We start from the raw sequence: 27,864 nt of genomic DNA, 5'->3' as shown, positions 1-27,864 counted from the left end.
GCGTCTGCCTTTATGCCTTGCAGGGAACTTCTCAAGAGGCATAAAAGAGGAATGGTGACGCTAATGATTGCAGCATCCCCGCTCACCACCTGGGTAGACTCCTCAAAGTTTCGAAGGACCTGGCAGATGTCTGCCAACCAGGCCCACTCTTCTGAAAAGAATTGAGGAGGCTGACTCCCACTGCGCCGCCCATGTTGGAGTTGGTATTCCACTATAGCTCTACGCTGCTCATAGAGCCTGGCCAACATGTGGAGCGTAGAGTTCCACCGTGTGGGCATGTCGCACAGCAGCCGGTGCACTGGCAGATTAAACCGATGTTGCAGGGTGCGCAGGGTGGCAGCGTCCGTGTGGGATTTGCGGAAATGTGCGCAGAGCCGGCGCACCTTTCCGAGCAGGTCTGACAAGCGTGGGTAGCTTTTCAGAAAGCGCTGAACCACCAAATTAAAGACGTGGGCCAGGCATGGCACGTGTGTGAGGCTGCCGAGCTGCAGGGCCGCCACCAGGTTACGGCCGTTGTCACACACGACCATGCCCGGTTGGAGGCTCAGCGGTGCAAGCCAGCGGTCGGTCTGCTCTGTCAGACCCTGCAGCAGTTCGTGGGCCGTGTGCCTCTTATCTCCTAAGCTGAGTAGTTATAGCACGGCCTGCTGACGCTTGCCCACCGCTGTGCTGCCACGCCACGTGACACCGACTGCTGTCGACGTGCTGCTGCTGACACATCTTGATTGCGAGACAGAGGTTGCGTTGGAGGAGGAGGAGGAGGATGGTTTAGTGGAGGAAGCATACACCGCCCCAGATACCAGCACCGAGCTGGGGCCCACAATTCTGGGAGTGGGTAGGACGTGAGCGGTCCCAGGCTCTGACTCGGTCCCAGCCTCCACTAAATTCACCCAATGTGCCGTCAGGGAGATATAGTGGCCCTGCCCGCCTGTGCTTGTCCACGTGTCCGTTGTTAAGTGGACCTTGGCAGTAACCGCGTTGGTGAGGGCGCGTACAATGTTGCGGGAGACGTGGTCGTGCAGGGCTGGGACGGCACATCGGGAAAAGCAGTGGCGACTGGGAACTGAGTAGCGCGGGGCCGCCGCCGCCATCATATTTTTGAAAGACTCCGTTTCCTCAACCCTATACGGCAGCATCTCCAGGCTGATAAATTTGGCAATGTGCACGTTTAACGCTTGAGCGTGCGGGTGTGTGGCGGCATACTTGCGCTTGCACTCAAACAGTTGCGCTAGCGACGGCTGAACGGTGCGCTGACAGACATTGGTGGATGGGGCCGAGGACAGCGGAGGTGAGGGTGTGGGTGCAGGCCAGGAGACGGTGGTGCCTGTGTCCTGAGAGGGGGGTTGGAGCTCAGTGGCAGGTTGGGGCACAGGGGGAGAGGCAGCGGTGCAAACCGTAGGCGGTGAACGGCCTTCGTCCCACCTTGTGGGGTGCTTGGCCATCATATGTCTGCGCATGCTGGTGGTGGTGAGGCTGTTGGTGGTGGCTCCCCGGCTGATCTTGGCGCGACAAAGGTTGCACACCACTGTTCGTCGGTCGTCTGCACTCTCAATGAAAAACTGCCAGACCTTTGAGCACCTCGGCCTCTGCAGGGTGGCATGGCGCGAGGGGGCGCTTTGGAAAACAGTTGATGAATTATTCGGTCTGCCCCTGCCTCTACCCCTGGACACCGCACTGCCTCTTGCAACCTGCCCTGCTGCTGCCCTTGCCTCCCCCTCTGAAGACCTGTCCTCAGTAGGCGTAGCAAACCAGGTGGGGTCAGTCACCTCATCGTCCTGCTGCTCTTCCTCTGAATCCTCTGTGCGCTCCTCCCTTGGACTTACTGCCCTTACTACTACCTCACTGATAGACAACTGTGTCTCATCGTCATCGTCCTCCTCACCCACTGAAAGGTCTTGAGACAGTTGCCGGAAGTCCCCAGCCTCATCCCCCGGACCCCGAGAACTTTCCAAAGGTTGGGCATCGGTCACGATAAACTCCTCTGGTGGGAGAGGAACCACTGCTGCCCAATCTGAGCAGGGGCCCGAGAACAGTTCCTGGGAGTCTGCCCGCTCCTCAGAATGTGTCATTGTAATGGAGTGAGGAGGCTGGGAGGAAGGAGGAGCAGCAGCCAGAGGATTCAGAGTTGTAGCAGTGGACGGCGCAGAAGTCTGGGTGGTCGATAGATTGCTGGATGCACTTTCTGCCATCCACGATAGGACCTGCTCACACTGCTCATTTTCTAATAAAAGTCTCTCGCGTGGACCCATTAATTGTGCGATGAATGTAGGGACGCCAGAAACGTGCCTCTCTCCTAATCCCGCAGCAGTCGGCTGCGATACACCTGGATCAGGAGCTCGGCCTGTGCCCACACCCTTACTTGGGCCTTCGCGTCCTCGGCCGCGTCCACGTCCTCTAGGCCTACCCCTACCCCTCAGCATGCTGTATTACCAGTAATGCAGAAACAGAACGCTGTAATTAAATGTGCCGCTTATTGGCCTGTGGTTGGAGGCTGACTTCGCTTACGGAACGCCAGGAAATAATTTTGCGCAAGCCTGCTGTAACACTTAGCTGGCTGCGTATGAATTTGGAGAACTACTACACCCAGCAGAGACCCAGAACACTGAGGACAGTCACAGGCAGCCCAAATAGATTTTTTTCCCCAAATTTGTTTGCAAAGGCCCACTGCCTATATTCAATCAATATGTCTTCTGTCCCTGCCTAAGCGCTTCTGGCCCTGGAGTATTACTGCAGGGCGCAATGCTCTGCATGGCCGATATACCAAAAAAAAAAGAAATGTGCAACACTGCAAAAAGCAGCCTCCACAGTACTGCACACGGTTAGATGTGGCCCTAGGACCGTTGGGGTTCTTTAAGCCTAAAATACTCCTAACACTCTCCCTATAGGTGGTATAGGGCTTGAACGTTGCAGGGGGAAGTTGTAATGCCTTCCCTGTCTTTCAATTGGCCAGAAAAGCGCGCTAACGTCTCAGAGATGAAAGTGAAAGTAACCCGAACATCGCGTGGTACTCGTTACGAGTAACGAGCATCCCGAACACCCTAATATTCGCCCGAGCATCGAGCTCAGACGAGTACGTTCGCTCATTTCTAGTAATCATAGATACATTAATCAGATATTCATAATCCCCCAATAGCTCCGTATTAATGACTTCTTATTCATCTTGTGTAATAACCTGCCATTAATCCATAAATATACACGAACAACGCATTAACTATATAATACTAATTGTTTGCGATATCATTAATTAATACACTATTTAATATATTATCTATATATGTTTAATAATGAAATGTTTTTATGTGACTCCGAGGATTTTATATTACTTATATTTGCTATATTTATTACATTAATTTTATACTGTACTCTATTTAAGATGTATTGGTGTTTTATGTCTTGAAAAGTAAGTAGTGCTCATATTTGTTCAATAGAAAGGCGCAGTATATAGTGCCATATACAGGGATATACTACATACTCCCTCTGCGGAGAACTAGCAAATGCCTGTTTGTCATCCTTTCATGGTATGATAAAGTTTTATGATGAACTGGAACGCACATAGTGTTCCAAAAGAGGTCATGTGATAACATGCTGCAGGGAGGAACCCCCCCCCCCCTTTGATTACATCAGAGGGTATCGCGCGATGCCGCTGATGGACGCCTCGGTGTATATTTGTGTATATATGTATACTTGACAATTGTGTATTTTATGCTTTAAAAAGGCACGATGAAGTGCCGAAACGCGTGGCTTTAATAAATACTGGGGCCAATCCACAAGAGGTTTTCCAACTCCGTGTAATCACAGCACTCTAAGTCCCCTGCAGCGCGGGGCTACTTTTTCTTAGTTTTGCTCTTATCCATGAGGGGAGATGAAACAAACTTTTTTTTCTATTCTTTTTAAACATTTCTTTTAACTTTTACTTCATCGGTATTATCCATTGGATAACAGCGATCATGTGACCGGGAACCGCATGCAGCAGCTCCCGGTGACAGCTCCCTGCTCTCGGCTACTGATACTAGCTGGAAGCAGGGAGTTTTTACATTTCCCGGGCCTCGCAGGATTTTACGCATGTGCGTGACGTAATGATGCCTGGCGTGCCAGCGCAGAAGACCGGCATCAGGTCATGGTGGACGAGAACGCCGCGAGACATTGTGGAGGAAGGGCATGAGTATCCTCAGCTCCCCATACTGATCCGATCCATAAGAGGAGCTGAAACTTTATTTTACTTTTCATACACTTTAATGCAATTGCGTGATCGGGGAGAGGGCTTCCCGTGGCACCCCATGACAGCTCCAGGATGTTGGCTACCTCGCTAACTGACAGCATGGAGCTGTCACGTCCTGAGCCTGCAGGGCTTTAATCCCCAGAGGAAGCATGTTTTTACGGCTCTGGTCATTAAAACCCAGCATAGCAGGGCATAAAAACACTATGGGTTGATCACTAACCTTGGCTTTCAAAAACATTTATTTCAATAAAGTTGATATGTATCACAATGATCTTTTTTCCCTTTTTGGTAGGAGTGCCACTCCTTATATTTGCGACACAAGAGCTTTTCTTGGCCAGCCATGGCTACACATATACACAGCAGTGTGGGGCTGAAGGATTTATCTGTTTTGGCTATACATTGTTGGTTTTATTTTCATCATTCGTTATATGGTGATGTAAGGTATTCTCTTGGATGACATTCATCTAAGAGATACTTTATCCAGTTACCTTGTTTTGTTTTTTCTATCATTTAAATTTTTCATGTTTTTATTTTTTCGACATTATTCGGGCAATTTTCATATACAGTACAAGACAGTGACATTATTGTTGTTGCATGACCTACTGGCTGAGCACGGTGGGGTTATTCTCCTGTGCTATCCCCCACTGAGCCCTGACCTAGGTGTTGATGCACTATTTATCCATCTTTTCTAGGACATTTAAATCTACATCTCACACCCAGTAGGGGTCTCTTTTGATGATGGAGACTTTCGTGTGGCTCCTCCCATCCATGACGTGTCCGGTTTGGGCTTTTTTTCTGAAGGTGGCGTCGCGCGCATGCATGAGACTCCGCGGACGTTGAGGGAGTAGACTTAGTGAGCCATAGCCGGGATTCCCTTTGCTGACGACATCTAAGTCCTCCTACCTGTGACGCATCGGACCTGGGTGTTCCCCGTCGGTGACCGCCCATGCATGCTCGAGTTATAGCAGATCTCGCGAGATGTGCCATGGTGGAGTGTAGCCGCGCTTCCTTTGATGATGTATCAGGGATGCCTTTAATATGACGCCTTCCTGATTGTGAGGTTCCAGCACTCGTGGTTCTCAGCTGTTCACCCCTGTGACGGACTCTTCCGTGGCCCTATCACATGTATGTAATTTCTGGGTGCGTTTTCATGTTTGTTGGAGATTGGGTCATCTGTTTTATAAATATGGAGTCTGTGTATTAAGGCATTAAGCTTGAAAAAGGCTGTTTTATCAGCCGAAACGTTGCTGTTCTGCCATTTTTTACCTGGATGGTTTAAATAAAGGTATGTTTTATACTCTGAGAAGAAGGATGTGAACAACCTTTTTGTTTATTCAATCTTCTGTGCCGCTTTGCAATCAATTTAAGGACTGTATCATTTTGAGCCCATTGAAGTCTGGACTCAGCTTAAAGGAGATGTCTCGAGGAAGCAGTTAATTTTTTTTTTTGCCCAGTCCCCCCCATTAAACACACATTACTAAGCCCCCCTGTAAATGACATTTCTAGCTGGTTCGTACTTACCGTTCCAGCGTTTCAGCAAGTTATAAAAGTTTCCTCAAGATGGCCGCCGGCTCTTTCCCCGTCGCTCGCTGCAGCCCGACGTGCGCGCTCCCGAGACGCCGCCAGCTGTGTCTCCATGGCAACCGGACGCATCGCAGCCGCCGACCAGACGCCCCGCAGCCGCCGACCAGACAGCAGGTAACCGGCGCTAGCCCCCGGCTCCCCAGCGCTAGCTCCCCCGGCGCAGCGACAGCCCCCCCCATCGCAGCGACAGCCCCCCCGGCGCAGCGACAGCCCCCCCGGCCTAGCGACAGCCCCCCCCATCGCAGCGACAGCCCCCCCGGCCTAGCGCTAGCTCCCCCGGCGCAGCGGCAGCCCCCCCGGCGCAGCGGCAGCCCCCCCCCCGGCGCAGCCCGGCGCAGCGGCAGCCCCCCCCCGACCCATCACTTACCTGGGAGGCTTCTCGGGGCTGCTGGGCTGGGCTGGGCTGGGCTTCTCCGCTGGGCAGCTCCAGTTTCTGCACCTTCCTCTAACAGAGGATGGTGCAGAATGGCCGCTTCAGCGCGCTCCCGAGCAGTGACAGCTCGTCTGCGCATGCGCAGAAGAGCTGTAGCGGGGAGCACACTGAAGCGGCTCGTGCTGAATGGAGAAGACCGGACTGCGCAAGCGCGTCTAAAAAAGCAAGCTGCCAGCGAATTTAGACGGAACCATGGAGACGAGGACGCTAGCAACGGAGCAGGTAAGTGGAATAACTTCTGTATGGCTCATATTTAATGCACAATGTACATTACAAAGTGCATTAATATGGCCATACGGAAGTGTATAACCCCACTTGGTTTCGCGAGACCACCCCTTTAAGCGTGCACTGTTTTTTACCTTTCGCACCCCCACTAAGTAGTGGCATCTATATAGGAGTGCTGCTGTAACCTTACTGGTTTCTTAACTTTGTGAAAAAAACGCAGCCACTTCTCTCAGCGCCCTCAGCACATCAGACTCCATCATCTGTGGAAAAAGCCACGCTGATGACCTCCAACACCAGGGCAGACAAAGCTAGCAGTGAAGATGAGGACCCTGCAAGTTACAGAGAGCTGCCCATCACTAGAGACTTCCTCACCAGAGCGCTGGAGCCTCTCCTGAGAGAAATACAGGACTTTAGACAGGAGATGAGACAGATAGGAGGGAGAGTGGAGCAGCTGGAAACAACACAGGAGAAACTGGTGACCTACACCACAGCCGCTACCTCATCTCTCACAACCTGCCAAGGCCATCTAAATCGAATTGTCGACTGGCTGGAAGATCAAGAGAAACGAGGGAGGAGAAACAACCTCTGAATTAAAGGTGTCCCTGAATCCATCCTACCGGAGTCCGTCACTGGGGCAATAAGGCAGCTCTTTATCACACTGCTAGGTGACAACTACCTAGAGGAGATCATCGTAGAAAGAGCACACAGGGCCCTAAGACCGAGACCCAGGCAAGATGAACCACCCAGAGATATAATCTGCAGGCTGCTTACTACTAAAGTCAGAGATGACATCCTGAGAAGAAGCAGAACTTATGGAGAACTATTACTGGAAGGAGCCAAAATCTCAATTTTCCAAGACCTGGCCAGAGTCACCCTCTCTAAAAGGAACGTGATAAGAGCAGAAGCAATGGGATGAAACGAAAAGGGAGGAGACACAAATTAGATATTAGAAAAAACTTTCTGACAATGAGGGTGATCAATGAGTGGAACAGGTTACCACGGGAGGTGGTGAGTTCTCCTTCAATGGAAGTGTTCAAACAAAGGCAGGACAAATATCTGTCTGGGATGATTTAGTGATCCTGCACTGAGCAGGGGATTGGACCCAATGACTCTGGAGGTCCCTTCCAACTCTACCATTCTAGGATTCTATGAAATCCATTGTATTAGGTTTTATCTTCCTCCACTATTTATTCTGTATATTGTTTTGGTCACTTTTTCATTGTTTTTATTTAAAAAAAATCATTCCTTCAACACTATTTTTGTTGGAAATATCTATCCCATTTAATTGTCTTGACAGCGAACTCAGACCAACCAGGGGGGTGCTGGATGCTTATCAACCCCTCCCCCACCCACCTTTCTAAGTAAATGGTATACAATTTATTCTACACTGTCATCTACAGACTGTTTGAGCGCAGGAGCATTTTATCACCGTTTCTATACATTTTTGTCAAACTTTTCCTGGACAAGTTCTACAGCGTGACCAGGAATTTTGATAAACTCTCTGAATATTATAGTCCACCCATTATTTATTACTTTAGTTGTCCCTCTTTAAACTCACTGAAGCTCTGATATGTCCTCCTTCAGTACTGATGTCCAAAACAGTCCACAATAATCCATGTGTGGTCTGAACAATGACTTGTAAAGCGAAAGAACAATGTTCAGGTCATGTGCCCCATGCCTCTTTTGATGCCTCCCATGATCCAATTTGCCTTGACAGTAGCTGCCTGACAAGGGTTGTTCCAGTTAAGTTTACAGTTAACTGAAATCCACAAGTAGTAATAATCTTTATTTGTATAGCTCCAACTTATTTCGCAATGCTTTCAAGTGTGGGAGAACAGAGACAAATACAAAAGCATACATATGGTAGACAATCAGTTTGAAACTAAGGGGTGGGGGTGATACAGGAGGTACAGGAAGGGAGGGGGGAGATAAGGCATGGGGGAAGACAAGCACTATGGTAATTACATGTAGAAGTCAGTTATTAGGAAGCAAACGGGGTAGGGACAGTAAGGAGGTACAGGTGTAGAGGTCATATGCGATAGGCAGGGTGGAAGGCGTGGGGAGCTGTGGGAAGGGGCAGGGGGACTAGGTTGGGAGATTTGGTATGCCTCCCTGAAGAGGTGGGTTTTTATGGCACATCTGAAATTTCGTGAATCAGGGATTGTCTGGATGCATTGGGGTAGAGCGTTCCAGAGGATCGTTGTTGCTCTAATGAAGTCCTGGAGGCGAGCGCATGAGGTTTTTTTATTAAATGGGTGTTTAGTTTGAGTGTGTTAGCGGATTGGAGTGTGCGGGCTGGGTGTTGTACGGACAGGAGGGAAGCGATGTACGGTGGTGCAGCGCTGGTGAGAGCTTTGTGGGTGGGGGTGAGGAGTTATATTTTGTTCTGCAGTGGATGGGCAGCCAATGCAGTGACTGGCATAGTGCAGAGGCATCTGAGAAATGGCTGGATAGAAAAATGGGTCTAGATGCTGCATTTAGTATGAATTGGAGAGGGAAGAGTCTGGTGCGGGGAACGCCAATGAACAGTGAATTGCAGTAGTCGAGTCGGGAGTGGATGAGGGTGATGAGTGTCTTTAACATGTCCGTGGTTAGGAATGGCTGGATTTTAACAATATTTCTGAGGTGAAGGTGGCATGTTTGCGCCAGAGATTGAATGTGGGGGCTAAAGGAGAGGTCAGAGTCCATTGTGACCCCCAAAGTAGTGGGTATGCTGTCTGGAGGTTATGGTGGTGCCAGATACTGATATGGAGATGTTGAGGGGAGGTCGGCTGGCTGAGGGCGAAAAGATAAGGAGGTCAGTTTTTGAGAGGTTACAAAGAAGACTGCAGTGGCGATGTCAGCAACGACAAGAATGACAAGTACCACCACACCAATGGCCATGCCGTGTGAGGGCTTCTCTTCTGTAAAGGAGAATGAGTTATAGAGTTATGCCTTACATAATACCTATAGACAGAAGACCCTCTACAGACTTAGCAAAGATTACCTTGACCTGATAACTTTTTGTGGCAAGTTATCTTAGGGTGCTTTCACACCTGCGCAGGAAATACCGCTTTCCTTCTCCGTTCAGGAAGCAGTACAGGTAAATGCCCATGGCTGAATGACTCAGTCGCTGGACTGGACAGTCATTGACTATAATGTGGTCTGCCTGCTTTCTGTCCAGCTGGCTGGCTTTTGGACAAAACAAGAAGTGCTGAATACAGCGCTTTTTCTCCCGATATTTTCAGCCACATTTGTGATGGAAACTCTGTCTGGAGGCTCCAACGCTGATGTAATAACAATCTTAAGACGACTCTCCGGTCCTGAACAAGCAAAGATGGCTGTAGTGCCTCTCTAACTATCTGATGCACATTGTGTACCACACATGGAATGCCGTGGACTGTTTTGGGCACTGGTACTTAGGAAGGACATATCAGAGCTTGAACGGGTACAAAGGCGGCAATTTAAGTAATAAATGGAATGGGCGGACTACAATACCCAGAGAGGTTATCCAGATTGTGACTATTTAGTTTAGAAAACAAGATGGCTGAGGGGTGACCTAATATGTATGTATAAATATATCAGGGGTCAATACAAAGGATGGGATCTCTCCCATCATCTATTTGTACCCAGGACTGTAACAAGGGGGCGCTCTGAAAACTGTGTATAAATAGATGATGGGAGGGATCTCTGTATTGTCCCTTGATATATTTATACCCAGGAATGTGACTGTAACAAGGGGGCATCTTCTATGTCTAGAGGAAAGAAGCCTTGACAAGGGCCATCCATTGCGTTGCATTTACCGTTTGACCTCCTGTGTGAGGGACAACATTTGTTCATATGTGACTCTGACATTTGGAATAAAAAAGATATACTACCTCCGGGTGAGATCGCATAATCTCAACGAAGGGTCCAAGGGAGGAGGTCACACACTATTTTTCCATCATTGGGGAACCTCCCCCTTCAGAGTGAGTACCCATATTTGTGTCACTGTTCTCTTATTTGAGCACACGGAAAAATTATCTAATACTGTTGGGATCAAAATAGTGACAGCGTTGTCCCAAACAAATCCGCAACAATAAGTCCAGTAAAAAAAATCCAACATCTGTTAGGGCTTCTTCACACGGACGGATTAACGCTGCGTAATACGTGGTGGAAATCCGCTGCGTTGCCCGCAGCTATAAGGTTCTATTGAACCTAATAGCTCAATGCTTACAGTGCGGAATTCCACCGCGGAATTCCACACCATAAAATCACCCGTCCTCACCCGCGGCATGCTCTATTTGCCGCGGGTGTACGCACGGACGGCTTACATTGCAGTCAATGGAAGCCGTCCGTCACTGTATTTTCCGCTGTAGCACAGTGGAAGATAGCGTGAAACCGCTTCCCCGCCTACCGCAGCCGTGTCATATTACGCGTCCTGCGCATCATGTGACGGTGTGGGCGTGTCACATGATGCGGCCGGCGCGTCACGCGCTCTATTGCACATGCGTGCCGAAGCGTCATGCGGGACCTGGGACGCCGGATCCGCAGGTAAGTATTGGGGTCTCTGGGGGGGCGCCGTCACGGCCGTGTGAAGCCGGCCTTAATCATCCCTAGACATTTTGGGAGTGAGATGTAGAATAAATGTGCAGTATGTGCCTACGACTTCCTTTATGAGTGGTTGCTGTACAACTGCTGGTCTCCACTGAGTCTACAATTGCTCCTTCTAATATCACATACATTACTGCTAGATGTTCTTTACTGTACCTGGTATCTCCACCAGCTTCTCCGTGGGCAGCGGAGCTGTGAACACAAAACACAACAGGTTACAAATGGGATTTTTTGTATTTTAAAAACAGATTAATGTTTGTATTCCACCGGGTTAAATGAAGTGATAAAAGTGTGCAAAATCACAGATATTTTCTTTTATTGTTTTATTGAAAATGAAATTGGGAAAAATGTACACTAGTTTTTTTGAGCAGTGAGCCGGCTCACACAATAGACCTGTATATACATGCAGAGATAGGTCATGGGATATGTGAACTATTCTGTAATATTTTTCAAGCAAGCAACAGATTTGTAATGCAGCGTACAATGGAGATATTTAAGGCATTTAACCCCTTAGTGACAAGCCTGTTTGCGCCTTAGTGACGGAGCCAAATTTTGGAAATCTGACATGTGTCACTATAACATTAAATAACTCCGTAAAGGCATTGCATATCCAAGTAATTCTGACATTGTTTTCTTGCCACATGTTGTACTTCATTTAGGTGGTACAAACAGACTGATAGAATTTGTGTATATTTATTAAAAGTGCCAAAATTTGGAACATTTTGAAAAAAAAATATTTTTCACATTTTCAACTGCAATAACTCAAATATGTGCAAACATACTGTACAAACGTTTGATGAGATATATATATTTCCATCTGTTTACTTTATTGCGGGTGCACATTTGAAAAACTTAGGTTTTTTTAACCATTTAAGAGATGTACAAATTTAACGATGATTGTTAACATTTTGAGGAACATTTTGCTTTCCTGCACCAAGTTAAGATTGCAAAGGCTGATAAGTGTCAGAATGATAGATAACCCCACAAATTACCCCATTTCAAAAACTACACCCCTTAATGTATTCACTGGGGGGTCAGGAGTATTTTGACCCCACAGATTCTTTTCAGGAGTTCATGAAATTTAGAGGAGAACAAATAAAATTTCATATTTTTGCAAATATGTCATTTTTCTATAGTGCACATGAAAATAAGGATTTACATCCCAAAATGGATGCCCCTGTTTGTCCTTTGTTCAGGAACATATCTGTTGTGGCCCTAATCTTATATCTCTATGCACAACGGGGTCCAAAACGAAAGGAGCAGCCGGTGGCTTTCAGAACAGGCATTTTGCTTGAGGGTGTTTTAGGCCCCATTGCGCATTTGTAGAACCCTTGAGTACCCCCCCCCCAAATGACCCCATTTTGAAAACTATATCTCTTAGCAAATTCACCTAGGGGTGTACTGCATATTCTGACCCCACAGTTTTTGAATGAATCTAAGCAAAGCAGAAGGGAAAAAAATTACAATTTTCGTTTTTTGGCAATTATGTCATTTTAAAAACAGGGTTTTTTTGTACAGCACACATTGGAATGAATACTTTCACCCCAAAATGGATACGCCTGTTTGTCCCGTGTACAGAGACATACTTATTGTGGTCTTAATCCTATGTCCTCATGCACAATAGGGCCCAAGCCAAAAGGAACATCAAACTTCAACAGTCTTTGAACTTTTACATGATCGCCATTATCCATTGGATAACGGCGATCACGTGACCGGGGATCGCTCACTGCAGCCACTGGTCACTGCTCCAAGCTCTCAGCTACCTTTAGTAGTCAGGAGCAAGGAGATTTTAAATTTTCTGGGCCCTCTCTTGCTTCTGTGCTTGCATCTGCCATTTTGGCGACAGGAACATGCGCCAAAGCTAAGTGAGGATTCTGTCAGGGGACATTGCCAGTGGCCTGAGGTAAGTAATTTCACCTCCCTTGATGGATCGGATCTGGGACCCAGAGGTGAAACTATTTTTTTCTTTTATGTGACCGCCGTTAATCAGTGGATAACGGCGATCACGTGACCAAGAACCACGGTCCCTCCTGAGATCTCCAGGCTCTCAGTTATGTTTGGTATCCAGAAGCAAGGAGATTGTAAATTACCCTGGCAATCCGCGGCTTTTGCGCATGCTTCCCACATTTTGGCGACAGGCACGTGCGCAGAAGCAGTGGTATGGTCCGTGGATAAATCCAGGGGCCTTAGGTACGTAATTTCATCTTCCCTCACAGATATATGAACCAGATAATAACACGTTAAAAGACCTAACAGATATGTCCAATAACAATAAATGCATGAAGAAGAATCTAACCTCCAGTGAAAAAACGACACTGACACAATTAAGGAATAATACAGGGTTAACTATAAAAAGAGCCGACAAGGGGGAGGGATAGTTGTAATGGATGATAATCGTTATCATGAAGTAAGTCTCAATTTACTTAATAACGATAAACATTACAAGAAAATCGGTGGAGATCCCACATCAGAGATAAACCTCTACATCAATTTATTAATGAAGCCCTACAAGAGGGAGGACTATCAAACAAAGAAGCAATCTGCACCAATCAGATAGAGCTGGAAATACCATATCCCAAAGATCCATAAAGACATCCACGGCCCGCCTGGAAGACCCATTATTGCGGGAATAAATTCTGTAACCTGCCATCTATCTGAATACATTGACACAATACTACAGAAGTATGTATCAAACCTCCCCACATTCATTAAAGACACAGGACATCTGCTGGAATCAATCCCTAAATGTAACTGGAAACAAGAATATATATGGTGCCCATTAGATGTAGAAGCTCCATATAATAACATACCCCATAATTTAGGTGTAACAGCAGTCAAATGGTATCTAGATAATGATCCACTTATGCCATCCAATCAAAAGTATTTTAAAGCTAAATCCATAGATTTCATTTAAAAAAACTATTATTTTGTATATAATGATGAATTCTATATTCAAACTCACGGGACGGTGATGGGCAGCAAGTTTGCCCCATCTTTCATGAACCTTTAAATGGGTTATTTGGAAAAGGAAGCTTTTCAAGATGCAAGGATTAAATTACACCGGAGGTTTATAGATGATACTTTGTTAGTTTGGGAAGGCACAGAAGGCGACCTTACGTCCTCTATTGATGATTTACATATAAATACAATGAACTTAAGATTTACAGGTACAATTGAGAAAACGCAAATAATCTTCCTGGATCTAGTTTTATTTTGTAGTAATAACATCATTCATACTAAAACGCACTTCAAAAAGGTTGATAAAAACAGCTATTTAGACTATACTAGCTGCCATGCGAAAAGCTGGAAAAATAACATACCATATAGCCAAGTAAAAAGAATTCATAGAAATTGCTCCTCTGAAGCAGAACTTGAGATATGATCAAAAATCAAAGAACGCTTTACAGAAAAACGATACCTGGAAAGCTTAATAGAAAGTATGAAACTTCAAAATAATGAAGAGAAAGAAGTAGAAGATGGGACATCAGAGGAGTCCAGGAGACTACCAGCTATACATCTGACTAAATATAGCAGTAACAACGGGGAAATAAGGAAAATTATAAGAAAAAACTGGAATATACTGCAGGGGGATCCATACTGTGAAAAGAGACTAGAAAAAGACCCGAGGATAATTTTTAAAAGGAATAGAACTTTACACCCCCCCAATCCCGCTAGAAAAACAAAGAAGAGAAAAAGTGGGGTTAACCCATTTAACACCCAAAGTCAGCATCTAACACCAAGGGAGCTTCAAAGCGCTACAGAAAAAGATGGAAATGTTGCCCACTTTTAGCGCACAAAAGGAATAAAATTCAACAGGGAAGCGATACAACTCATATTAAACAGAATAAACCTTGTGAAACCAGTAATGTAACATATATGTTAGAATGCCCGTGTGCAGCAGATATGTAGGCAGAACAACAAGTACACATCGTGTCACCATAGGTTTAATATAAAAATATTTCCATCAGCAGCACAGCGTTTCCAGGCATTTTGGGGAGATTCACAATCAGGATTACAAAGGGTTAATAGTGACACCGCTAGAACACGTAAAATCAGGATAGCGGCAATAAGGAGGAACAGAATGTACTAGATATTTCGTTTGAAGGCTTTAACCCCGCATGGATTTAATTAAATATTAGAAAAAATGTAATCATAGACACATCAGATATTCATAATCCCCCAATAGCTCCGTATTAATGACTTCTTATTCATCTTGTGTAATAACCTGCCATTAATCCATATATTATATATATACTTACCTGGTCCCAGCAGAGCGATGTTAGCCCATTGAATTCAATGGAGCCGGCATGAATGGGTGTGAGTGAGGGATGCCTCTGATTGGTCAGGCTTTGACCAATCAGAGGCATCTCATTCAGCAGGCAGGGATTTTAAATCCCCGGCTGCTGAATACTACTCACAGCTGTTTAGAGCAGTTCAGGAGAACTGCAGCCTGCCGCGCTGAACTCCGTCTCCCGGGACCAGGTAAGTATATATATATTTTTTATTTTTACACATTTCTGGATGAATTGCAGGGAAGGGCTTATATATTTAACCCCTTCCCGACAATTCATCCCACGATCGCCGGCAGCCCATTGCTTTCAATGGAGTTGGCTGTATTGCCGGCTCCATTGAATTCAATGGGCTAACATCGTTCTGCCGGGACCAGGTGAGTATATATATATTTTTTATTTTTACACATTTCTAGATGAATTGCAGGGAAGGGCTTATATATTTAAGCCCTTCCCGACAATTCATCCCGCGTATGCCGGCAGCCCATTGCTTTCAATAGAGCCGGCTGTATTGCCGGCTCCATTGAATTCAATGGTCAGTGCTCGTTTAATCGAGACGAGTACCGCGTGGTGCTCGTCTCGAGTAACGAGCATCTCGAGCACCCTAATACTCGAACGAGCATCAAGCTCGGACGAGTATGCTCGCTCATCTCTAGTTGATATGTATCACAATGATCTTTTTTCCCTTTTTGGTAGGAGTGCCACTCCTTATATTTGCGACACAAGAGGTTTTCTTGGCCAGCCATGGCTACACATATACACAGCAGTGTGGGGCTGAAGGATTTATCTGTTTTGGCTATACATTGTTGGTTTTATTTTCATCATTCGTTATATGGTGATGTAAGGTATTCTCTTGGATGACATTCATCTAAAAGATACTTTATCCAGTTACCTTGTTTTGTTTTTTCTATCATTTAAATTTTTCATGTTTTTATTTTTTTGACATTATTCGGGCAATTTTCATATACAGTACAAGACAGTGACATTATTGTTGTTGCATGACCTACTGGCTGAGCACGGTGGGGTTATTCTCGTGTGCTATCCCCCACTGAGCCCTGACCTAGGTGTTGATGCACTATTTATCCATCTTTTCTAGGACATTTAAATCTACATCCCGCACCCAGTAGGGGTCTCTTTTGATGATGGAGACTTTTGCGTTGCTCCTCCCATCCATGACGTGTCCGGTTTGGGCTTTTTTTCTGAAGGTGGCGCCGCGCGCATGCACGAGACTCCGCGGACGTTGAGGGAGTAGACATAGTGAGCCATAGCCGGGATTCCCTTTGCTGACGGTGGCGCTCAACATCTAACTCCTGCTACCTGTGACGCACCGGGCCTGGGTGTTCCCCCGTCGGTGACCGCCCACGCATGCTCGAGTTATAGCAGATCTCGCGAGATGTGCCATGGTGGAGTGTAGCCGGGCTTCCTTTGATGATGTATCAGGGATGCCTTTAATATGACGCCTTCCTGATTGTGAGGTTCCAGCACTCGTGGTTCTCAGCTGTTCACCCCTGTGACGGACTCTTCAGTGGCCCTATCACATGTATGTAATTTCTGGGTGCATTTTCATGTTTGTTGGAGATTGGGTCATCTGTTTTATAAATATGGAGTCTGTGTATTAAGGCATTAAGCTTGAAAAAGGCTGTTTTATCAGCCGAAACGTTGCTGTTCTGCCATTTTTTACCTGGATGGTTTAAATAAAGGTATGTTTTATACTCTGAGAAGAAGGATATGAACAACCTTTTTGTTTATTCAATCTTCTGTGCCGCTTTGCAATCAATTTAAGGACTGTATCATTTTGAGCCCATTGAAGTCTGGACTCAGCTTAAGCGTGCACTGTTTTTTACCTTTCGCACCCCCACTAAGTAGTGGTATCTATATAGGAGTGCTGCTGTAACCTTACTGGTTTCTTAACTATGTGAAAAAAATGCAGCCACTTCTCTCAGCGCCCTCAGCACATCAGACTCCATCATCTGTGAAAAAAGCCACGCTGATGACCTCCAACACCAGGGCAGACAAAGCTAGCAGTGAAGATGAGAGAGCTGCCCATCACTAGAGACTTCCTCACCAGAGCACTGGAGCCTCTCATGAGAGTAATACAGGACTTTAGACAGGAGATGAGACAGATAGGAGGGAGAGTGGAGCAGCTGGAAACAACAAGAGAAACTGGTGACCTACACCACAGCCGCTACCTCATCTCTCACAACCTGCCAAGGCCATCTAAATCGAATTGTTGACTGGCTGGAAGATCAAGAGAATCGAGGGAGGAGAAACAACCCTTGAATTAAAAGTGTCCCTGAATCCATCCTACTGGAGTCCGTCACTGGGGCAATAAGGCAGCTCTTTATCACACTGCTAGGTGACAAGTACCTAGAGGAGATCATCGTAGAAAGAGCACACAGGGCCCTAAGACCGAGACCCAGGCAAGATGAACCACCCAGAGATATAATCTGCAGGCTGCTTACTACTAAAGTCAGAGATGACATCCTGAGAAGAAGCAGAACTTATGGAGAACTCTTACTGGAAGGAGCCAAAATCTCAATTTTCCAAGACCTGGCCAGAGTCACCCTCTCTAAAAGGAATGTGGTAAGACCAGAAGCAATGGGATGAAACTGAAAGGGAGGAGACACAAATTAGATATTAGAAAAAACTTTCTGACAATGAGGGTGATCTGTCTTGGGTGATTTAGTGAATTCCTTCAACACTATTTTTGTTGGAAATATCTATCCCATTTAATTGTCTTGACAGCGAACTCAGACCAACCAGGGGGGTGCTGGATGATTATCAACCCCTCCCTCACCCACCTTTCTAAGTAAATGTTATACAATTTATTCTACACTGTCATCTACAGACTGTTTGAGCGCGGGAGCATTTTATCACCGTTTCTATACATTTTTGTCAAACTTTTCCTGGACAAGTTCTACAGCGTGACCAGGAATTTTGATAAACTCTCTGAATATTATAGTCCACCCATTATTTATTACTTTAGTTGTCCCTCTTTAAACTCACTGAAGCTCTGATATGTCCTCCTTCAGTACTGATGTCCAAAACAGTCCACAATATTCCATGTGTGGTCTGAACAATGACTTGTAAAGCGAAAGAACAATGTTCAGGTCATGTGCCCCATGCCTCTTTTGATGCCTCCCATGATCCAATTTGCTTTGACAGTGGCTGCCTGACAAGGGTTGTTCCAGTTAAGTTTACAGTTAACTGAAATCCACAAGTAGTAATAATCTTTATTTGTATAGCTCCAACCTATTTCGCAATGCTTTCAAGTGTGAGAGAACACAGACAAATACAAAAGCATGCATATGGTAGACAATCAGTTTGAAACTAAGGGGTGGGGCTGATACAGGAGGTACAGGAAGGGAGGGGGGAGATAAGGCATGGGGGAAGACAAGCACTACGGTAATTACATGTAGAAGTCAGTTATTAGGAAGCAAATGGGGTAGGGACAGTAAGGAGGTACAGGTGTAGAGGTCATATGCAATAGGCAGGGTGGAAGGCGTGGGGAGCTGTGAGAAGGGGCAAGGGGACTAGGTTGGGAGATTTGGTATGCCTCCCTGAAGAGGTGGGTTTTTATGGCACATCTGAAATTTCGTGAATCAGGGATTGTCTGGATGCATTGGGGTAGTGCATCTCAGAGGATCGTTGCTGTTCTAATCAAGTCCTGGAGGAGAGCATATGAGGTTTTTTTTATTAAATGGGTGTTTAGTTTGAGTGTGTTAGTGGATTGGAGTGTGCGGGCTGGGTGTTGTACGGACAGGAGGGAAGCGATGTACGGTGGCGCAGCGCTGGTGAGAGCTTTGTGGGTGGGGGTGAGGAGTTATATTTTGTTCTGCAGTGGATGGGCAGCCAATGCAGTGACTGGCATAGTGCAGAGGCATCTGAGAAATGGCTGGATAGAAAAATGGGTCTAGATGCTGCATTTAGTATGAATTGGAGAGGGAAGAGTCTGGTGCGGGGAACGCCAATGAACAGTGAATTGCAGTAGTCGAGTCGGGAGTGGATGAGGGTGAGGAGTGTCTTTAACATGTCCGTGGTTAGGAATGGCTGGATTTTAACAATATTTCCGAGGTGCAGGTGGCATGTTTGGGCCAGAGATTGAATGTGGTGGCTAAAGGAGAGGTCAGAGTCCAGTGTGACCCCCAAAGTAGTGGGTATGCTGTCTGGAGGTTATGGTGGTGCCAGATACTGATATGGAGATGTTGAGGGGAGGTCGGCTGGCTGAAGGCGAACAGATAAGGAGGTCAGTTTTTGAGAGGTTAAGTTTGAGAAAGAGGGAGGACATGGTGTAAGAGGCAGCAGACAGACAGTCGGTGATGTTTTGGAGGAAGTATGCAGATATGTCACGGGAAGAGGTATATAACTGGGCATCGTCAGCGTAGAAATTGTATTGGAGGCTGAATTTGTGGATGGTTTGCTGAATTGAGACTGTGTAGATGCAGAAGAGGAAGGAATCAAGGACTGAGCCCTGAGGGACCCCGACAGTGAGAGAAAGTGGAGAGGAGATGGAGCAAGCGAAAGAGACGCTGAAAGAGCGATTAGAGAGGTAGGAGGAGAACCAGGAGAGAGCAGTTTCCTTTAGGACAATAGAGTGAAGCATAGTCAGAAGGCGGTCATGGTCAACTGTGCCAAATGCAGTGAGAGGTCAAGGAGGATTAGTAGGGAGTAGTCACTTCTTGACTTTGCCATCATCAGGTCATTTGATACTTTTGTGAGGGTGGTTTCGGTCAAGTGTATGGGGCGGAAACCTAACTGGAAGGGGTCAAGGAGAGAGTTGTCAGAGAGAAAGCGTGTCAGGCTAGAATAGACTAGACGTTCTGATAATTTGGAGATAAAGGGGATGTTTGAGATGGGTCAGTTGTTGGCAGGGTCTGTTGGGTAGAGGGTCTGTTTTTAGTAGAGGGGATATGATGGAGTGTTTGAATGAGGAGGTGAAAATACCAAAGGACAGGGTGAAGTTGAAGATAGTGGTGAGGTGGGTAATGACAGCTGGAAAAAGGGACTGGAGGAGGTGAGAGGGAAGAGGTTCGCTAGCGCAGGTGGTAGGGCGAGCAGCAGTAAGCAGTCTGGAGACTTCTTCCTCTGTCATTGGTTCTAATGTAGTGAGTAATTGGGTGATGGCTGCAGTGCTGAAGGGCCTGGGACGGGGCTAGCCATGCAGTTTTCGGAGATTTCTTTTGGGATGTTATCGATTTTTTTCTTTGAAATAGGCAGCTAGTTCTCCAGCACTGAGATCCATCATGGGGGCCTGTTATATGGGGCTTAGGACGGAGTGAAAGGTGTTGTAGTTTGGGGTTGTGGGATAGGTAGGAAACAATGGAGGTGAAATATACTTGTTTGGCAAAGTGGAGGGCACCTTTTCTATGCCAGTTTTGTCCAGTGATTTCTTATTTAGTGTGTGATGGTGGCATGCATTTTCCTGTCCATGTGTATAACCTTAAATTTATCAGTGTTAAACCTCATTTGCCACTTTTCTGCCCAAGCTAATTTATCCACATCCATTTGCAACTGCATTTTGTCCCCTCTTATGTTTACTTTTTGAGCCCTTTTTGAATGTTGGCACCACATTTGCTATGTGCCAATCTAGCGTCATTATATATAAGAAACACTATCACATTACTTCATTCCTCTAAAACCGGGGGGGGGGGGGGGGGGGTTGCCATTGAGATCTGGCAATTTATCTGTTTTAATCTTTTTAAGGTGGGTATTAGTGAAGAGTTTACGTTATCACTCTGCAGGGCCAGTACTTACATTATTAATCTTATTATTATTTATATAATTAAAGAACAGTTTAGGGTTAGTTTTACTCTCTTTGGCAATAAGTCTCTGTCTCCACCTTCTCTGCTTTCATCTGAAGGATAATGAAGGATGTAAATTCATTGAATTCATGAATGTGTGAGTGCTGCCTCTGATTGGCTGAGTGCAGGGACCAATCACAGGCAGCTCTCAGCTGCCTCTGATTGGTTTCAATGCTCAGCTAATCAGAGGCAGCCATTTCAGCAGAGCAGGAGAAGACCCTGTTGGATGCGCCTGAGCCCCGACAGCTGCTGAGAGGTGAGTATATATAATTTTTTATTTTTCACACATTTTAGGGATGACTTTCAGGGAAGGGCTTTAAATAAAATCACTGCAGGGCTTGCCAGCACGCCATTGGAGCCAGCTGTAGTGCTGGCTCCATTAAATTCAATGGGAGAACCTTGCTCTCCTCTGCCACAGCTGCCACAATCTTCACTCTATGTTCTCAATGGAGTCGGTGCAGCTGCCGCTGGCCACATTGAGTACAAGGTGAAACCCCTGGATGCGACAGCATTCAAAAAACACTGATGCTGCAGTTACCTGTGTTTTAAAAAATGGTGTCCTATAATTTTCGCGGCAGGCAGTTTTGCGTATGTAAAATTTGCACATGTGACCGCTCCCATTGAAAAGCGTTGGTTCTATATAGATGCGGAGCGCAAATGCAACTGACCGACGCACGTTAAAACGCCCGTGTGACTGAGCCCTAAGCAGTGTTAGAGATTTGTCTAGAAAAAATAGGGCTGTAGTGCATTTCTTTGTAGCATACAAAGTGAGTTTTTGGTGGTATGACATAGCTTTTTATGAATAAACATTGCGGTGTACATTTAACTTAACAGCTAGCTATTTTTAATCAATTGACACCAGTCATATACTGTTATTCAATACTAGGGATGCAATTAAGAAGTTATGAGCCATATGGCATAATTTTCATTTCTCATTTCAATGAGAATTTGGCTTGCTGTCCCAAGCTGGGCAATTGGAATCTGGCAAAATACCAGGGTGGAGCTGCCCAGTGAACAGCTACTGTTGGCCCATCCTGAGGGTGAGCCATCAGTATCCCATAACTGGACAACCCCCTTGGTACTCCTTACTCCCACTTCTTCTTGACCGTCAGGACTACTGGTCATACACAGGATCCTTGCGCAACTCAGTATTCAGTATTCAAAATGGAGAGATAATGGCAGTGGGGAGTAATAAGCAATATTCACTAATATGTATTGGATCACTTTTGTTGGTAAAAGGTCAAGATTGGTCTCCTTGTGTCAAAGGGATCCGGTACTCATGATTTTAGCTACTGTCAAATGAGAATGTATGATAATGTATGTTCATTGTAAGCCTTTACTATGGACAAAATGTTTTAAGGGGATGACTTGGGATAATGTTGACCCTTCCAGATGGGCGGCCAACAAGTTTTTTTCAATAACAATTACAGGATGACAACAATTGTTTGCAGCTCCGGCTTGACTGCCACTTGCCTTTAAGTGGCCCCTCAAAGTTTTGGAAATGGGTGGAAGACATTGTCTTCATTAGAATGGACCTCCATGTGATGCTGAAACAGTTTGGACTCCACTATTTGAAGGCCTAAGGGGATAATGATTCCCCTAAAGTTTTGGCCCAGAGTGGACTCTGGATTAGTATCACATGGGCGAACTGTATTTAATTAATTGATCATAGACAGTTGCAGCTAGGTCGGGCGCCATAAAACAGGTCGAGGCCATAAAAGTAACTACGTTGAATCCCGGCTATATTATTTTCACGAAGATTCAAAGGGTAGAATTGGAAGGGTCCTCCAGGGTCAATGGGTCCAACCCCCTCCTCAGCGCAGGATTCACTAAATCATACCAGACAGATATTTGTCCAGCCTTTGCTTGAAGACTTCCATTGAAGGAGAACTCACTCAAAACTCGAGGACATGACTAAGAAACAGACATAAACATTATGCCATTCACACTTATGAACTGGCAAAACCAGACTGAACAGCAGAACTATGAAATGGACTTCATGGTCATAGACAGACACAAACCAATGGCTGATAAATGCTCAAAACATGCACCAAGCATACCCACATGTATAAACAGATGGAATAGATACAATATTAGGTATTAGTTCATATTTTGGCCAATATACTAAAGCCTGCGAGTCCACTTCACGGGTCCTTGTTGTCTTGCTGGTCCCTACACTAGCGAGACAACTAATCCCAGGAAACCTACCTGCAATGCAGGGCTATCATCTCGATAGGGATGACTCTGCTCTGGAACCTAGGGACCTACCTCGTTCTAGATGATATAGGACCACAGCAAGAAAACACAGTTCACATTACCAAGAGCTGCACAGACACGCAGGAAAAATCCACAGACAACCAGCTCATTTAACACCACCAGTGAAGCTATGTTGGTGAAAACCCATATAACACAACAGATCCCAGCAGCGAACCCTAACAGTCCGTCTAAATGGTAAGCTCTGAATACATACTTTTCCAGAACTGCAGATAATTGACCAAGGACAAATAGTAAGCCTCATATAATGTTTATGGGCATGACCTACAAGATGATTTTATTTGCTAGATTACCTTGCTGCTGCCCAAACAGTGGTATACGTTAGTATGTTTTGTACTTTGTCACACTTAGGTATTCTCATGCAACAAACACACAGCTACAATTTAGAGCTACAGGGAATCCTGTGTACTAGTTGAAGTCTTTGATAGACCTTTCACACTGCTGAGTAATAGTGAAATAATAGCTCTGGGAGAATCACTAGTGAGGGTCTGGGGACTAGCAATAACTAATGGCAGGGTAATAAATGGTAAGCATGTGATATGGCAAGAGCATTTAACGTAACCTCATGGGCTTTTTGACTTATTATTGGTGGATGCACAAGGTACCTAAGAAGCTGTTCTACAGAACAGAGCTACAATTGATTGCATTTGATCATAATTTACCAGTTACAGCTTCTGTACTTTTTGGTTTTGGTTATACTTTGTAGTGTAATGGTAAATTGTATACTCTTTTGATGTTTCATACCTGATGTAATAGGTTATATAATAATTGGTTCACAGGCCCATCAATACACAGATGCGTAATTTATGTTACTTAAAGGAAATACGATTCAGATACGACTAAACGGTTGCGCCATGTTTCGCCATGCTGTATCTGTCACAGTACATGGCAGATATGAATCCTCTGCTCTCAGACCCAGGGTCAGATTTGAAACCTTAGGGAAGAGCTGGGGCCACTCTATGTGACTGTAACCAGAGGACCATGGATGACTCCTAGGAACGTCTATCTTCCTGGTTAGGTAAGGCAACACATTCCCCAGTGGTTAGCTCAAGTTTTTGGGATGAGAATAGGAGGTCATATTCCTGCAGGTGTGTGTGTGTGTGATGGGGAAGGTGGGGGTGTACGTAGTATGATGAAGCAGTTGCAAAAGGGGGGACTGTTAGTGAAATGAATAGGACTGCATTTTCCCCAATTCATTTAACAGTATGCTCCTTCCATTTTATATGCTACTGTCTCAGTCAATGTTTTGTACTTTTCCTTTAACAAGATCTGCAGAAATGTACTAAAGAATAAAAGGGACCTTGGTGGCTAGAACATTCCAATCAATGGATTGAGAAAGCAAACTATTGCCCAGGCCATAGTGCCCTGTTCCTAATTCATTCTTAAGACATTCTATTGTTGAAAATTCCTGTAGCCATGTTCTGAGAAACCAATCATATATGATTTGACTCCACCTGCCAGAAGTTGTTTGGCATTTTAGATGTTAAATTCTTTATCATGCATATTTATATTTGTGTTTAGTTTTATGAACCAATGGTAATAAATTAATTGATGCATGTGCTTCTATAAAAACTGCTGCCTGTCAATTAATAAATAGATAACTTTTGATCACATCCAGCTGTGTTGTAGTGGAAGTTATTTCCGCGCTTGCCTATATACTTCTAACTGAATTTGGACCCCAGAAGCATACCATCTAGCAAATAGATTTATTTGCAATAACAGAATACATGTCGGAATCCCAATAATAAAAATAGCCCCAAAAGTGTTGATAAAGAAACATAAAGAAATGATCAGGGAGGCGCTTCTAATGGCTATCTAGGAGAGCACATTAAGGTGTCAGTATGAATAAGACTGTGATAAAATAGATAGGACTCACCCGGTGTGTGGTGAAGATTCCTATGGAGAGGAGTCTCACCAACACCTCCTTGTCCAAGTCCACTTATCAGATCTCTTATGAGATCTTTCCAATGTCGTCGATCAGGTCCCCTGGTTGCTGGAGTTTGCTGCAGGGCTTCTGTGTCCAATACTAGATTGGACCCACAATGCAGTGATGAGAATTGTAAAAACTAAAAAAATGCTCCTGCGCTGTCTCAAACAATCAACCGAGTTTTGACAATTGCAATATTGTCTGAAAGGTTTATTTAAGTACAACGCGTTTCGTCGCATGCAAGCGACTTTATCAAGTACATAACAAAAAATGTATCACATTGCATCCTTATATAGTTACTTACATTTGTGATGTGGCATTCTTCTCTATGAAGTTCCGGGTAGGCGGCACTCATGTGACCTCCACATCATGCGAGCGGCATCAGTATGAAGGGTATGGGAGCAAGAAGTGAAAGCGAAACTACTTCCGGGAACGGAGGGAACATGTGACCTCGCGGTCACATGAGCCGTAGCGTTGGTGTGTCACCCCGCCCATCGTGGTGACGTGCTTACGTTCAGTCACCACACACCAGGTGAGTCCTATTTATTTTATCACATTCTTATTCATACTGACACCTTAATGTGCTCTCCTAGATAGCCATTAGAAGCACCTCCCTGATCATTTCTTTATGTTTCTTTACACACGGGTCTCCCACTGCGAGGTTCCGGATCTCTTTTGAAGGGAGATAGCCATTCTTAGTGTGGCATCAGGATGGAGAAGATCAAGAAAGCATGGTCACTACTTGACAGTAAAATTTTGGAAGCACTAATCCAAGTGAAAGAAGACTTACATGACATAGACCTGGAGACAATTCCTACCATCACGAATGAAGATTTTGAATGGACAACAACAGAAGATCAAGAAATCACAGGAAAATATGAAATTAAAGACCATGTACAGAAAATATGGAGACATTCTTTAGATCATATTTTTCTAAAAATTTATAACATCAATAACATTGCCCCTAGAGGTTTAAGGGTAACCATAGGCCCAGCTTTTCCCCAAGACAAAGATTTTTCGGGGGAATGGCTCCTCATGTTGAATACTTTTTCAACACTTATGCTTGACAAATTAATTGCTAAACGATTTTCCATCCTCTCTAGGTGTATTAGAAGCTTAGTCTTATCTGAAGACCAGGGGGATATAATACAGGAAACTGTACGACTTATAGAAGGTTTTGAGAAAGAGATCATTATTAGAAAAACAAAAAAACTATCACGAGACGCTATAGATTTTAAATACAAAAAATACTATCCAAAGGATTATAAAAGGAATAGGAGAAAAGATCCAGTTCCCCCAGAGAATATAGATGAAAGCACACAAAGAAATGGGAATGACAAAGACTACAGAAGATACAACAATCAGAGATTGCCCAGAAACAAACAAGTCCCCGATGGCAGATTCCCCCACAGACATACTGGATCTATGCATCTCAAACACAAATAACTATACAGAGAAACACATGCAGATGAGGGAGGGGGGAAAACGGTCTTTTTTAGACAAAGCCCCACCCCCTCCCCCCAAGAACACACCACCAAATCTTCCCACCTTGGTGGATATACCAATACTGACAACTTCAACAACGGAAAATACACAAAGCGCAGGGAGTATCCGAACGCAGAAAACAAACGGCACACCAACTGTGCATTCAAGAATAAATCAATTCTATCACCCAATACAGGTGTCAACCAGAACGACAACATTCTCAAAAAGACCAGGAGGAGAAACAGGAGGGGCAAAAGGGGTGGCAGAAGCATCAATAAAAATAAAAGCCAACTCACAACAGAAGAAACGGTAACCTATGAAGAAGCAAGAAGTAACGGATTATTTAACATCTCCAAGCATATATTAAAAAGGAAAGAGATGGAAGTTTTAGCCAGAGGTCTTTCCTTCAGCCCCATGACCTCATCAAATTTATTTGAATTATTCGTCGACCTCAATTCCTTCATAAGGAAAATAACTTTGAACAGACACTATCATATACAAGAATTGAAGGGAACAGCAAAACCCATGAACAAAGCAGAAACAGGAGATTTCATACTAGATGATCCCATTATTACCAGTCTCAAGCCAGTGAGCAGATTTTTTCCCGTCGAATCGAAAGGAGAATATATTGAACTATTCTACCAGAAGGTTTTAAAAGAGTTCAAAGGTATGTGTGAAAGAGGAACTACAACACAACCAACGAGTGACAACTTGACAAGGCAACAAAGAATCACACTTCAGCAGCTGAAAAAGGAAGATAGCATAGTTATTAGAAATGCCGACAAGGGGGGGGAGGCATAGTCATCATGGACTATGATCAGTATCATGAAGAATCCACAAAAATATTAAGTGATGAATGTTACTATGAAAAGATAAAAAAGGACCCAACGGATGAAACTAAACTGGAATTTCACAAATTAATGACAGAGGCTTTTTCTAGTAACTGCATTTCTAAACCTGAGTTTAAATATATAATAGAAACACCAATTGGTATGCCGTATTTCTATCACATACCAAAAATACACAAGGATGTTAACAAACCTCCTGGACGGCCA

At 44.9% G+C, this 27,864-nt stretch overlaps 1 protein-coding gene across 1 annotated transcript in view; it reads right to left on the bottom strand.

Moving 5' to 3' along the window:
* LOC136587231 (macrophage mannose receptor 1-like) overlaps positions 1 to 27,864 on the bottom strand; it is a 327,799-nt gene that overhangs the window by 14,273 nt on the left and 285,662 nt on the right. Inside the window, exon 22 of the mRNA XM_066585788.1 lies at positions 11,190 to 11,225. Coding sequence (XP_066441885.1) covers positions 11,190 to 11,225 — 36 coding nt within the window. The remainder of the gene's footprint in view (positions 1 to 11,189; positions 11,226 to 27,864) is intronic.

Source organism: Eleutherodactylus coqui, chromosome 12 (assembly GCF_035609145.1).
Source record: "Eleutherodactylus coqui strain aEleCoq1 chromosome 12, aEleCoq1.hap1, whole genome shotgun sequence".
Classification (NCBI taxonomy): Eukaryota; Metazoa; Chordata; class Amphibia; order Anura; family Eleutherodactylidae; genus Eleutherodactylus; species Eleutherodactylus coqui.
This window is presented reverse-complemented; position numbering and strand designations above follow the sequence as displayed.